The 13,016-nt window shown below is 56.9% G+C and overlaps 1 protein-coding gene and 2 non-coding genes across 3 annotated transcripts; all 3 read left to right on the top strand.

Annotated features, from left to right (window-relative positions):
• The first annotated feature begins 11 nt into the window (after positions 1 to 11).
• On the top strand, positions 12 to 6,728 carry LOC125127549 (caspase-14-like). The gene is made up of 10 exons (XM_047780738.1): positions 12 to 1,375; positions 1,456 to 1,651; positions 1,768 to 1,856; positions 2,656 to 2,766; positions 2,907 to 3,074; positions 3,596 to 3,818; positions 4,157 to 4,273; positions 4,936 to 5,010; positions 5,516 to 5,619; positions 6,200 to 6,728. The coding sequence occupies exons 1-10, from the start codon at positions 1,220 to 1,222 to the stop codon at positions 6,311 to 6,313; spliced, it is 1,353 nt and encodes a 450-aa protein (XP_047636694.1). The 5' UTR covers positions 12 to 1,219; the 3' UTR covers positions 6,314 to 6,728.
• Positions 6,729 to 7,062: 334 nt separating this feature from the next.
• TRNAR-CCG (transfer RNA arginine (anticodon CCG)) lies at positions 7,063 to 7,135 on the top strand. Its single transcript has one exon. It is a non-coding gene; the product is annotated as a tRNA-Arg (tRNA).
• A 1,988-nt stretch (positions 7,136 to 9,123) lies between these two features.
• Positions 9,124 to 9,196, top strand: TRNAR-CCU (transfer RNA arginine (anticodon CCU)). Its single transcript has one exon. It is a non-coding gene; the product is annotated as a tRNA-Arg (tRNA).
• The last annotated feature ends 3,820 nt before the right edge of the window (positions 9,197 to 13,016 follow it).

Here is a 13,016-nt window from a genome sequence, read left to right as displayed (position 1 = left end):
GGAGTTCATACCCCTGGGCCCCCTGGCCCTGTGATCCTGGTGGCACTGGATGCTGGATGGCCGTCAGGTGGAGCCACATTCTTGGCTTCAGGTCGCCTGGGCCCTGAGTGTGGCCATGACCTTTGTCCTGTCAGCCAGTGGCTGTCTGGTCCGAGGACAGCTCACGGGGGACAGCTGGTGGTACCCCTCTCCGCACCAGCAGGACAGTAGGGGAGCTGATTGGGACTTGGCATCTTCACTCCCTCCCCCCCTCTTTGGCGACATGAGGAAACAGGCTTGGGGACAGTGACTGGTCAGGGCAGTGGTACGTTCTTGCTGTCTAGGGGGTCAGAACTCCAGGCAGGACCCTATGTCACATCCCTTAGGGAGAGTGTCTAAACGGGCCAAGCACTGTCCCCATCCAGCCCTTGTCCCTCCCCTGCTGGGCCCCTACTGGGCCCCTGCTGAGCCCCTGTGGAACTGGTGGGCACCAGTCCCTGTCAGTTCACCAGCTGGTGGCCTCAGAGGACCACCTGAGAGGCGGGGGAGGCCGGCAGAGATGAGGCGTTTTTGTCCCTCAGTCTGTGTGCCCGCTTCTCTGATCACCCCTCCCATTTAACGCTGGCTTTATCCTGAGTTCTCTGGATGGGCCCCATTTCCCAGATGAAGCAGCCAGGCTCTCACTGGCCAGCCGAGTCCGGCCAGGGCTCTCCCCTCTGGGGTGGCACCCTTCACAGCTCCTGAGTGAGTGAGGAGGGCCAGGGATGGCGGGAGCAGCACGTGGGCTTTTCTAGAGCTGGTCGCTGGCCCAGGAGACCCTCAGGTGTAATGAGGTCAGATAGCAGGTGGGCCAGGATCTAAGAATAGGACTGGGCACAGGTTCCTGGCATGGGTGGGGGTGTGTCAACACCAGCCAGGAGACAGAGCAGGGCCTGGGGGACTACCCAGGACCCAGGGTTCTGAGGCAGGGGGCAGAGTCCAGCTTGGCTCATAAACAGAGCTGATAGGGCAGGACTTGGGGAGAGGGCAAGGGTTGGGACCCAGAGCATTGGCACTGGGTGAACTCTGCGCTCGGAGGAAGCCCCCACCTCACCCCCATGGCCTTCCTTGTTGCTGGGACCCTGCGGGCGGCCTCGCAGATGGCAGATGCTCGGGAGAGCCTGGACAGAAAGGTGGTCGGAGCCCCGCCTGACCTGCCCCTCCCTGGCTCCCAGCTGAGTCCCAGCCCAGCCCGACTCTCATGTTGCCTCCCCAGGGCAAGTACTGCGTGCAGGGTCCGAGGGTGGCCCTGACCCTCAGCAGCCCTGAGGTGTCAGCCTCTACAGTCGCCACCCTGGAGGGTGTGTTCCGGACCCTGGGCTTCACCAGCTGCCAGAGGAGGGAGGCCTCAGCCCAGGTGAGCCCCTGCCTGCCCCCTGAGCCCCCAGCCCCACCGGGGCCTCCCTGCCTCAGGCCCAGCATTAACTCTGGCCCTAGGGCTTCCGTGGGGAGCTGGCCAGGTTCCGGGAGGAGCTGGATGCCCACGGGGGCCCTGTGGGCTGTGTTCTCGTGGCCCTGGTGGCCCCCAGGGAGCAGCTGAGACAGGCACAGCAGCTGGTCTGGGAGCTGAGCCGCTGTGAGGCGCTGTGGGGCCACCCCAAAGTCTTCCTGCTGCTCTCGGGGGCTCCTGCGGGTGAGTGGGCCAGGCAGGGACCCCTGGGGGGGGGGCCCCCTGCAAAGTGGGCGGTGGGCGCCAGCAAGAGGGCTGAGACCAGCCGGTCCAGGTCTCCGTGCTGCTTCTCCACCCAGCTGCCCCTGAGCCTGGTACCTTCCTCACTGAACTGGGCGAGCTCTGTGGCCGCTGTCCTCGCCGGCCTCTGCTGCAGCTGCTGACAGAGGTGAGGGCCCGGGAGGGGGGCCCGGGGAGGAGGCTGTGCCAGTCGCTCCCCCCGCTCTGCTGTCTTCCCCTGAACCCATTGTCCCCACCCATTCATTACACAATAGAAACCTTTGTTGTCTACACTCGGTGTCAGCTTCTAAGCCTCTCCTCCCACCCCCACCCGTGCCCTGCCCACAACCCCCCAGGGGCCCCCAGATATTCCAGTGCCATCGTAACTCCCGCCTTGGCCCAGGCTGCCCTGCTAGGCCTCCCTTCCGGGCGGTCGGCCATGCCCTCCCTCGCCTCCCTGAGTTGGGGCTTGTCTTCCTGTCCACCCCGTCATGCTCACCCAGCAGGGACAGTCCGTCCAACTGTGGGTCCCTGGGGGCCAGGGTTGGGGATGATTCATGCTTGTCCCAAAGCCCAAAGTTCTCTCTGGGCCGTTGGGTGGCCCCTGGGTGACACCGGAGGTGGGACATGGTCCCCTCCCTGGGCAGTGCCCGCCCTGGGGTGACCATTCCCAGACGGGCCCTGACCCACCTCCACGCACCCTGACCCCTGGACCAGGGAGCTGTGTGGCTCATGGCGCGACCGCCTTTTGCTTGAGGCCATTCATGTCCCGGGAATCCCAGGGCCCCCCTCAGGCCTCTGTTTCCTTCATCCCTCCTCCCTCCCTCCCTCCTGGCAGGGGACCCCAAAGAGAATGTGGCATAGCCCTGAGCCTGGCCGAGCTGTTCCCTGGGGCTGGAGCCCTGCCCCGCCCCGCCCCCCCCCCCCCAGCAGCAGCCTGAGGAGCCCTCCGGCCCCACCTTCCCCAGGTCTTCCGCAGGACAGCTGAAGAGTCCCCAGGGGCCACCTACTGCCCGGTCCTTCGGAGCTCCTTGCGGGGGCCACTGTGCCTAGGGGACGAGGAGCCCTGGGGGCCCGAGGTGAGGGGCGACAGGGCAGGGGGCCTCCCATGTGGCAGCAGGTTCCAGTGGGACGGAGGCTCAGAGACCTGACGGGGGAGGGGGCGGGGAGGCCAGCAGTTGGGAGGTCCTCAGACCGCTGTGACCACCCCCATCTGTAGCCAGAAGCCAGCCCCCGTGCACAGTATGACCTGTCTGGGGCCAGGGCTGCTCTTCTCCTGGCTGTGATCCAGGACCGGCCTGGGGCCCTGCGTGATGTGGAGGCCCTGGGGGACCTGTGCCAGGCCTTGGGCTTCGAGACCACCCTGAAGATGGACCCCACAGCCCAGGTGAGAGGAAGCCCAGAACCTCTAGCTGTGCTCTGCAGGAAGGGCACCCCTGCCAGAACCCTGGGGACTCTCGCCTGGGCCTCTCTTACCAGTCGTGGGCAGGAAGTGCACCCCACGTCTAGCTGCATTGGGAACCCACTCCCCTGCCTCCGGAAGCTCAGGCTCCATGGCCCACGCTGGCCATGTCTCTGCTCGCTGCTCAAGGTCCTAGCTGGACCCTCTGGCTTTCCCTGGAAGGGTCTCAGGTTCCATCCGAGACACCTGTCAGCTCACTGCCCTCCCCTCCCACCTCTTAGCTTTTTGGTGCGGCTTCTCCCCTGGGGCTGGAGAACCAGCTACAGGAGGCTGGACCCGCTTTGCCTTCAGTAAGGCCATGCAGGGAGGTTTCGAAAGGGACTTGCTCCTGGGCCTGAGGCCGGCAGGAGGTGGCAGGAGGCTAGAGAAACTACCCGGACAGAGGGCCACCTGGTTCTTGCGACGCAGTGACTCTGGCACAGTCATCGATTTCATCCCCACCCTAGGTTTTCCAGGAGGAGGTGGCCAGGTTCCGGGAGCAGCTGGACACCCGCAGAGGCCCAGTGAGCTGTGCCCTTGTGGCCCTTATGGCCCACGGGGGGCCTAAGGGGCAGCTGCTGGGGGCTGATGGGCAAGAGGTGCGGCCAGAGAAACTGGTGCAGGAGCTGAGCTGCTGTGGGGCCCTGGGGGGCCGCCCCAAGATCTTCCTGGTTCAGGCTTGCCGTGGGGGTGAGCAGGGTCTGGGGCCCACCCTGGGGGCCTGGTTGCATCCCGAGCTCCAGCCTGCCTCCTGCTGCCCTCGCTGTCCTCACCCAGCCCTCAGCCTCCTAGGACTCGCTCACCTCCTCCTCCAGGAAGCCCGAGCACCGCTCTTTCCCCGCCCCCTCTCCCAGGCTCTCCTGGAGGTCAAGTCCATGAACATGTCACCCTCAGCACTTGCCCTTCTGTGCTCTGAATGTTTCCAGCCTGGCTGGCCTGCCCAGGAGCTCCAGGGGCTGGGGGCCAGAGCCTTGGAAACACCCCCGAATGTCTCCGAGTGAAAAGATGACGGCCCCCTCCTTCCGCAGGGCGCAGGGATGCTGGTGTGGGGCCCACAGCTCTCCCCTGGTTCTGGCTCTGGCTGCAAGCACCACTGGCCATCCACTCCCATGCCGATGTCCTCCAGATCTATGCCGATGTGCAAGGTGGGTCTGCCCCCCTCCTGGAGCCTGAACTTGAACAGGGCTGTCAGCGGGGCGGTGTTTAGAGAGCATTTCCAGGGCTCTGAGCTGGAGTTCTGCTGCCACCTCCTTCCACTCTTCGCCAAGAAGATGGGAAGGAAAATCTTAAATAGCAAAGCTTCTGAAAATTGAGGGCGTTGGAGTTCCCGTCATGGCGCAGTGGAAACGAACCTGACTACGAACCATGAGGTTGCAGGTTCAATCCCTGGCCTTGCTCAGTGGGTTAAGGATCCAGTGTTGCCATGAGCTGTGGTGTAGATCGAGGACGCAGCTGGGATCCTGCGTAGCTGTGGCTGTGGTGTAGGCCGGCAGCTGCAGCTCCAGTTGGACCCCTAGCCTGGGAACCTCCATATGCCACAGGTGCAGCCCTAAAAAGCAAAAGAAAAAAAAAAGAAAATTGAAAATTGAGGGTCTTTTCCCCTCCCCAAGCCCAGGACAGCCCTGGAGACAGGAAGGTGAAATAGCTTTTCTGAGGTCACATAGCAGGTGAGATGTGAAACTTGACCTGTCTTTCCTGCCCTGTACGGGTTCTGCTGCCCTGTGTGCCCTTGAGCCAGACTTGAGGAGACCCTTGGGGCTCGTGGGGTCCCAGGAGGCTGGGTAAGTGGAGTCTGCCCCTCTTGCAGGCAGCCTGTCCAGGGACCCCACTTCAGGGCGCTCTAACCCAGCAGACCTCCTGACCGTCTATGCAGCTGCTGAAGGTAAGGCGGCGGGTCATCAAGAAGCCCCACGACACAGGGCCTGGCCTCCCGGCCACAGATCTGAAGTGGCTTTAAGGGCACCTGGAGCTTGACTGTTGGTACGCAAAGCCACCAGCCTAGTTGCGGTGAAGCCGTCTTCCCTCCGTGTCTGTCGCTGATGATAATACAGCACATGTTGGGGGCTGACTCACGCTGCTGAGCCCTGTACCCGCATCCTTTCCTCCAGGCTGTGAGCTCCTGAGGGCAGGACAGGTCTGTTTGCCTCAGGGCCCTGTCCAGCATCTGGCACGTAGTAGGTTCACATTCAGCGTTTCTTTGATATTGAATCCATCCTATATTCACTCCGCAAATATTGAGCAACATTTCATTCTAGAAGCAAGAATGCCTGATTCCTGGGGTCCTGTGTGTGTGCCCCCACTTCCACCAACAGTAGGCCCCCCCGGGGCATTGGAAGGCAGCTGGGAGGGCCCGAGTCTGACCCTCTGGCCCTGGTCCTCTGGCCTAGGCTGTGTCGCCTATCGGGACGAGAGAGGCTCCGACTTTATCCAGACACTGGTGGAGGTTCTCCGAGCTGACCCCGGGAGGGACCTCCTGGAGCTGATGACTGAGGTGACTTGGGGGTTGGGGGTGGTGGCCTGGGGAGGGGAGCTGGATTCATCCTTCTTCCCAGCCCTGGGGTTCTGATCACCTCCTATGGACCCCATTTCTGGGGGAGGGATGCCCCGCCCTCAACAGTCTGACCTGGTTGAACACACCACACCCGGCACTGGCCGGGTGAGATCTCACGTATGGTCACGGCTGGGGGAGAAGGACCCCTCAGGCTGGGCAGGCCACGCGGGGTTGCCCTGGGGCCAGCGGGAACAGCAGGGGCTATAGATGCAGGCTTTGTAGTAACAAGGGCTGGAGTGCCCCTCCTTCCCTCAGGAGGCTGTGATGGGCTTGTTTGCGGAATCTCACAGACTGGCAGGGAACTGAAGCCCCTCAGGCTGAGGATGGCCAGCGAGGGAACTAGCGGGATGGGGGTCCCCCCTTGCAGGGTGGTCGCATATCCCCTGGAAGCCACAGGGGCCTGTGAGACCCCAAGATGTCAGGGCAGCACTTGAAATTTTCGGTCTTACAATACACCGGGTGCCAGGCTGGGAACGGGAAGACCAGGCAGCCCTGGGCACTGGCTGTGTGGTCCTCACAGGTCAACCGACAGGTGTGTGAGCTGGACGTGCTGGGTCCAGACTGCGAGGAGCGCCGCAAGGCCTGCCTGGAGATCCGCAGCTCCCTGAGGCGCCGGCTCTGCCTCCAGGCCTGACTGTGTCCGTGGCCCCCCCGGAAGTGCTGCCTGGGCGGCCAGGCACCAACCCAGCGCCACCACTGACCCCGTCCACTCCTTGGTTTCCTCATCTCAATAAAAGGCGCCATAGCACGGGTGGCTCAGCGGGCATGAAAGAAACCTGAGGATGTCTGTACGTGTGAATAGTGCCTGCTCTCAGGGAGCTGCGACAATCAGTGAGATAACATATGCAGAGCGCCTGGCGCTTCAGAGCCTGGGCTCGCCGGCGGACAGTGGAGGGCAGGCGCGGGGGCAGCCACGTCCCGGGAAGGGGCAGCCTGCGGTCCACGGCGTCCTCCCAGCGCACGCTGGGGCCGTGGACAGGACCTCGGCCCACACCGCAGTCAGAGCCCAATCTGGGGCCACAAGACTGGAACAGAGCAAGGCAGGATTAGCGGTGCTGTGATGGGGGAGGCAAGGGGGCAGGGGGAGCCGTGGGCAACTCCTGGCCCAGCGCTGTGGGGACGCGTGGGGAAGAGATCAGGAATCTCTTGGAACAGGAAGGGCTTGGGCAGCCTCACGCAGGCTCGAACTCTCACCCACAGGCCCACGTGGGCTGCGCTCTACAGGGTGCGGGTACTCCGCAGGGTTCAGTGGCCCAGCTTGGAGCCCCGTCCACACGGAGCCTGAGGGGCGGGGCGCCTGGCCGCCGAGCATGCGCATTGGGGTACACTGAGCAGGCGCCTGAAAAAGCTTTATGAGAAAGGCTGTAACGCTGTTTGCCGCAGGGCCGCGTGGCCTAATGGATAAGGCGTCTGATTCCGGATCAGAAGATTGAGGGTTCGAGTCCCTTCGTGGTCGCTGCGCTTCGTTTTTTTTTTTTCCTTCTCCTTTTTTCATTTATGGATTTCTCTCTCTCCAAACTTCTCCCTCCTATGCGGGCCTAGGACACTCCGGCTGTCAGCCACCCACCCTCCAGCCCCTAGGACGCAGCCCTGCAGCTGCAGCCGCGGAGCTCGGGACCCTGGGGAGACCCCGAGGTCACTGTGGGGACCAAGGTTGGGCATATCCGGTCCGATTGCGGACTGAGTCCCCGGAGCCCAGAGGGGACTGGCTGCATGAATACACTTCCGACGGGAACTGTGACAAACGACTTTTTTGGACTTTTGCGGGGTTGGGTTGCCCCCAAAGTGTCAGTGGACAGGTGCATTTTAAAATGTAATAAATTATTGTGATGAAAAAGTTTTGCAGATAGGTGGTGATGATTGCACAAAATTGTAAATGTAACTGATGTCACTAAATTGCACACGTAAAAATAGCTAAAATGGCAAATTCGACGTTATATATATTTTATCAAAATAAAAATGTTTTTTAAAATCTAAAAGATAAAAAGCTAACAGATTATTTCAGATTATTTTGATTTTGGCAATGAGAGTATACCCTTAAATGATTAGTGTGAATGTATATTTAAATTTTTCTCTTTTTTTAATTTTAATTTTTTATTTTTAGCAGCTCCGGAGCCATGCGGAAGTTCCCGGAGCAGGGATCGAACCCGCGCCTAAAATTTAAAGTCTAAGAATGTGCCCAGGATTGAGTTACCGTTTTACCTCGAAAAAAGAATGACTCTACCTTCGGAACCGAGTTATCTGCGAGGGATTCTGGCTAAGCCGAATGACCAAGGTGATGGGACCTCCTCGCACCAGGGTAAAGGCTGGGGGGATGGCCGCTGAGCGCGTACCCCTACTGTGGGCGCAGGTGGCCTTGGTGTCCTACGGAGTGTTATTTTCTCCTTTATCGTTTTTGAGATGTTTCAGTGGTTTACTGAGGGCTCATACATATAAAGAAACGTCATTAAGATAAACATTTCTATTATTGTCCCCACTTTGCTTGAGATATAATCGACATACAGCACTGTATAGGTTTAAAGTTTACCGCATAAGGATTCGACGTACACACGCGATGAAGTGATTGCCATGACAGGTTAGTGACCATGCATCATCCTGGTGATGAGAATTCCTAGGATTTACTCTCTTAACTCGCAGGATTCACTCTTAGAATGTCCATCAGCGTTAATTATCTGTATCATGTTGTACATTACATCTGTTACTTACTTTTAACCGAAAGCTTGTACTTTTTGACTTCCTTCGTCTAAGTCCCTCGCGCCTCCCCTCCCGCACCTCTGGTAGCCACAATAAGACAAATCTTTCAAAGATGGGAGAGAATACCCATCTTCTTGGAGGCAAGTCAACGCTGGGTTCTCTGTTATACGGTTTCATGCTCTACCAGCTGAGCTAGCCCACCGGATACGGAGCCATCGCCGAGGGCCCTTAGGACAAAGAACGGAGGCCACTGGCCTCTGCTTAAAAATCACTTGAGCTTGGAGCCAGGAGACACTTGCTAAGGGGCCGCGTAGGGAGGAGGATGAGGATAGGAATGGACTCTTCTCAAGCGCCTGTTCCCTCTCTCCCCTCCGCCCCCACTTTTTGCGTAGCGAACGCCTCGTTGATGCTAATTATCCTAGGACCCGAATTCTCCTAAAAGGGAAAGCTTTCGTCCGGATCCCCAGACCCTCTACGCCCTAAGCAAAGATCATATCCCGCCCCCCAGACAGCCAAGCTAATAATTGCGAGCCCAGGTCTTTGAGCTCCATTCGCGCGTGCGCCGTCCCTCCCGGGTGGGCGGATGCTGCGGAGGCGGCGAGATTCGAGCGGAAGCGCCGACCGGATGCGGACGTCAAGGGGCCCAAAGACAGGCCAGGCCGGGGATAGAAGCTGCTTGCGTAGCCTGTGGAAACCGCGGGGAGGTGACAGAGAGATTGGTCTAAGACTGCTGCAAGGTTGTTTATGGCAGCCCCGGTGGCCTAATGGATAAGGCATTGGCCTCCTAAGCCAGGGATTGTGGGTTCGAGTCCCACCCGGGGTAGAAGAGAGTTGCATTTTAAAACCTAGGGGGGAAACGTGGGCGAGGACTAAACCCGATTAAACCAACTTGAGTGGAGGGAGCAAAACCGTAGGGATGAATTCAAACATCGACTTGACGCCACTGAAAGGGCTTCTGAAGGTCCTTAGCAGTTCTGCTGCCGCCCGCAAGTAAAACCGAAGTGGCATAGTTTTCTGAGGAAGATAGGTCCGTTTTCAATTTTCAAGAGTCCTCGCATCCTTTGTTTTCTTAATAACCATCCGTTCTATTAATAACCATCCGTTCTACTTGATATAAAAAATTGCACATTTTTTGTGTCCATTGTAACATGGCAACTTATATTTTTAAAGGCATTTTTATAAGCACACCCAATTATTTAGAGATTGAATTATATGACAGCTGGTGTGCTTTACAATAACGGGCTGGGTCATGAGGACAGTTGATAATACCGTATTGTGTTTGGAATTTGCTAAGAGAGTAGGCCTTTAGAGCATTCTTGCCACACACACAAAAGGTACCTGAGTGAGCTGATGGATGTGTCAATTCACTGGACTGTGGCAAATATTTTAGAGTGGAAATACATATCAAATCATCATGTCGTGCACCTTCAATATATACCATTTTTATTTGGCAATTATACCTCAATAAAGCTGGGGGAAAAGCTCAGGGGCCAGATGGCGGTATAGACAAAACAAGCTTTCCCACGAGCCAATAATGGCTTCGTTGGACACATTATGCTATTTTCTCTGCTTTAGTGCATGTTTTTACATAGTCCATAATGAAGGTTTTTCTCTCTCTCCCTCTCAGCCCTGCTGAGGCCTGTGCAAATTGCCCGGCTGAACCTGCAACACAGCAGCCCCCCAAAACCACAGCAGGGACAGTGCTGTATCCTTAACCTGCTGACCCACAAGGAACTCCAGTTTTTTAATCCATGCAATCCACGTCTTCATGCTCACGGTGGAGAGTTCTATCACAAGCCTTCTCCGCCACACGCTGCAGCTTTGTCATACAGACATATAAACACATAGTTCACTTTTTCTTTTAAAGACCATAAAATGGGACTTTTGTGTTTCTCCAGCTCTGGCCTTACTTCCTGTATTTCCTAAGCACCTGGGGTTCCATCATCCCTTCTCAAATCAAGGACCTAATCTCATTGCAGCCTCTCTCACCACCGTACGTGGCCAGCAGCAGGTTCAAGATTCTCAGTTTCCTCCAAGCTGAGACATCTCCAGGCTTTGTCTCCATTCTTTCCTGGTCAATGCCACTCTTTCCACCTGAAAGATTTGCCTAGGCTGTGAACGCAACCTCCATGGTCACTCAGCAAGATGCATAATTCAGTTATGCATTTGAGTGTTCAGCAATGTCAGCCCTGCAGCTATAAGATGATTTTATGGCTGCCATAAAATGTCCCTGGATCTCTGAGCATGACATAGGCTGAAAGTTTAAAGGTGTGATCTTGATTTTGTCATTTTCTTTCTTTAACTAACCAGGTGCACCCAAGCAGAAATCTTCCCACGCCGCCGTCCTTGCCGTCACCTTTACTGCCGTGACAGTCAGGTGCAAGAGCCACGTGGTCCTCAGGACACTTGCTTCAGTCAGCACCTCATCGTGATCACCAGGCAGTGAGTGGCTTGATCACGATGCTGCTGCGGGCTGTGAATTACCAGGATCCCACTTCTGATTGGCAAGGAGCTCGGGACCGCGTTCAAGCTCAAAGTCATTATCAATCCATGGCCCACACAGCAGGGCAAAAAAAAAAAAAGCATCCAGGAATTCTTGTTGTGGCTCGGTGATTAACGAATGAACCCACTAGCATCCATGAGGAGGTGGGTTCGATCCCTGACCTGGCTCAACGGGTTAAGGATCCAGCACTGCCGTGAGCTGTGGTGTAGGTCGCACACGCAGCTTGGATCTTGGGTGGCTGTGGCTGTGGCTGTGACAGGCACCTACAGCTCTGATTCCACCGCCAGCCTGGGAACCTCCATATGAGGCCCTAAAAAGAAAAAAATAAAAACAAAAAAAAAAACTTGGGTCCGTTTTCTTGCCCCCTCCCTCCCCACCACCTGCAGTAAAACCAGTTTACTGGCGCTGGGTTGTATGCAAGAAAGTGCAGTGTTCATTGCAGGTGCCAAGCAAGACCCCAACTCTCTGATGGCTTTCAGGGAAAGGTTTTTAGAGACGGGGTTGGGGTAGCTGGGGGTGCTGTTTTGCTTGTGCACATTCTTCTGATTTGTTGGTGATGAGTAATCTGGAGTCAATATCATCCACCTGGTTCCTGGCGTCTGGGGGCTTCATGCTGCCGGAAGCCTACAGTTAACTTCTTCCACCTGGAGGGGGGGGCTTCAGGTATCTGCAAAACAACCCCAAGGTCCTGGCTCAAAATGTTCTCTGCAGCCCTGGAGGAGGAACCAAAGGTCCTTGCCTTTGTTTAATGGCTAAGCTATTTTGTCTTGCTTGACTATTTTCCTTTCTTTCTGTATTTTCTCCTTTCTCTGATTAAATTTATTCTGCAGAGAAGAGGCAGGGCAGGTGGAGGACATGAGGGGACTTGACCCTGGAAAAGCCCCTTGAGCTCTTGCTTGGTTACAAGATTCCAAGGGCTGCCTGGCACCGAGGACTACGTCACTGGTGGGAGGTAGAGTTTTGAGACACCTGGGGATGTGGGAGCCGTGCAGTTAATAAGATTTTTGCCCACGTTGAGCTGGGATGGCCGGACGAGGGAAGTGAGTTGTGCCTGGCATTTCTGAGCTACAGGGGTGGTGATTGTTCTAAGGGTTGTGAAATTACATGGCTGCGGTTGATGCTTGGACACAAAAGTGTTTCAATGTCTTTAATGCATTGAAACCAAAGAGTGACCGGCTCGGGAGGACTAATCACCAATTCAAAGCAGTGTCAACATCAGAGGCTGCTGGGCGGTGAGTTTCCTATAGCTGAAGGGCCAGGGAAGCTGGAGTCTGGGCTCCGTGCGAAACCGGTGAAAGTCGCAGGACCTGAGGCTGAGGTGAATTCTCAGTCTCCGCACATTTCCTATGCCAGTGTCAGGGTGCTGATAGGGAAGAAGGGGGGCCCCGAAACTTGGAATGGGGATATCTGGGTCGATGCATTGAGCACCTGGAACCCTCTGTGCCTGCCGAGGGGGCCCAGGCCTCCACCCTCTGCCTGGAGAGGAAGAGGAACCCCAGGTGAGCTGCCTTACAAGACAACGTCTCGTCCCCACGGAACCTGCTCCTGCTTCCCCTCGGGCCACCCTACCAAATACTGGGGTCACATCTCAGCAGGGCTCAACTAGGAAAGTACCCGGACTGCTTCAGGGAAGAAAGGAATTCCTAAGCAAAGGAGCTGTGGGGTCTGGATAACATTCGTCCACAGAGTCCACCTGGAGTGGATCCTGATGGCCCTGCGTCTGCATGAGGAGAGGAAAAAACTGGAAAAGGGAGAGATTATCAGTATGGGACACTCTTCCGTGACACAGGACCTCACACCCTGCCATGGTCCCTCAATCTGGTTATAACACATGGCTGGCACAGCTATGGAAGGATGGAAAAAGCAATGGGCTACAGTAGACGAAGCAGAGGTGCATGAAATGCCATGGCACGCTGTGAAGGAAGGAATCAGAAGGGCACAGAATGGCGTGCCTGTGTGGCTCCATGATCTCACAGAGCCAGCTGTACTTCCTGTGGTGGCTCAGTGGTAACGAACCCGACTCGTATCCATGAGTACACAGGTTCGATCCCTGATCTGGGAACTTCCAGATGCCACAGGTATGAACCTAACAAAACCCAAAAACCCCCCCACCAGCTGACCGAGGATCTTGGGGCGCCTG

The sequence above is a fragment of the Phacochoerus africanus genome, chromosome 5 (assembly GCF_016906955.1).
Source record: "Phacochoerus africanus isolate WHEZ1 chromosome 5, ROS_Pafr_v1, whole genome shotgun sequence".
Lineage (NCBI taxonomy): Eukaryota > Metazoa > Chordata > Mammalia > Artiodactyla > Suidae > Phacochoerus > Phacochoerus africanus.
The sequence above is the reverse complement of the archived record's forward strand: the minus strand, read 5'-3'. Positions and strand labels throughout refer to the sequence as shown.

Bases quoted from the DNA above. Each gene is read 5' to 3' on its own strand.
- LOC125127549 (XM_047780738.1), top strand. From the start codon at position 1,220: ATGTTGCCTCCCCAGGGCAAGTACTGCGTGCAGGGTCCGAGGGTGGCC. The intron at 1,652-1,767 runs GTGAGTGGGCCA...TTCTCCACCCAG, and splicing joins GCTCTCGGGGGCTCCTGCGG to CTGCCCCTGAGCCTGGTACC. The intron at 4,274-4,935 runs GTGGGTCTGCCC...CCCCTCTTGCAG, and splicing joins GATCTATGCCGATGTGCAAG to GCAGCCTGTCCAGGGACCCC.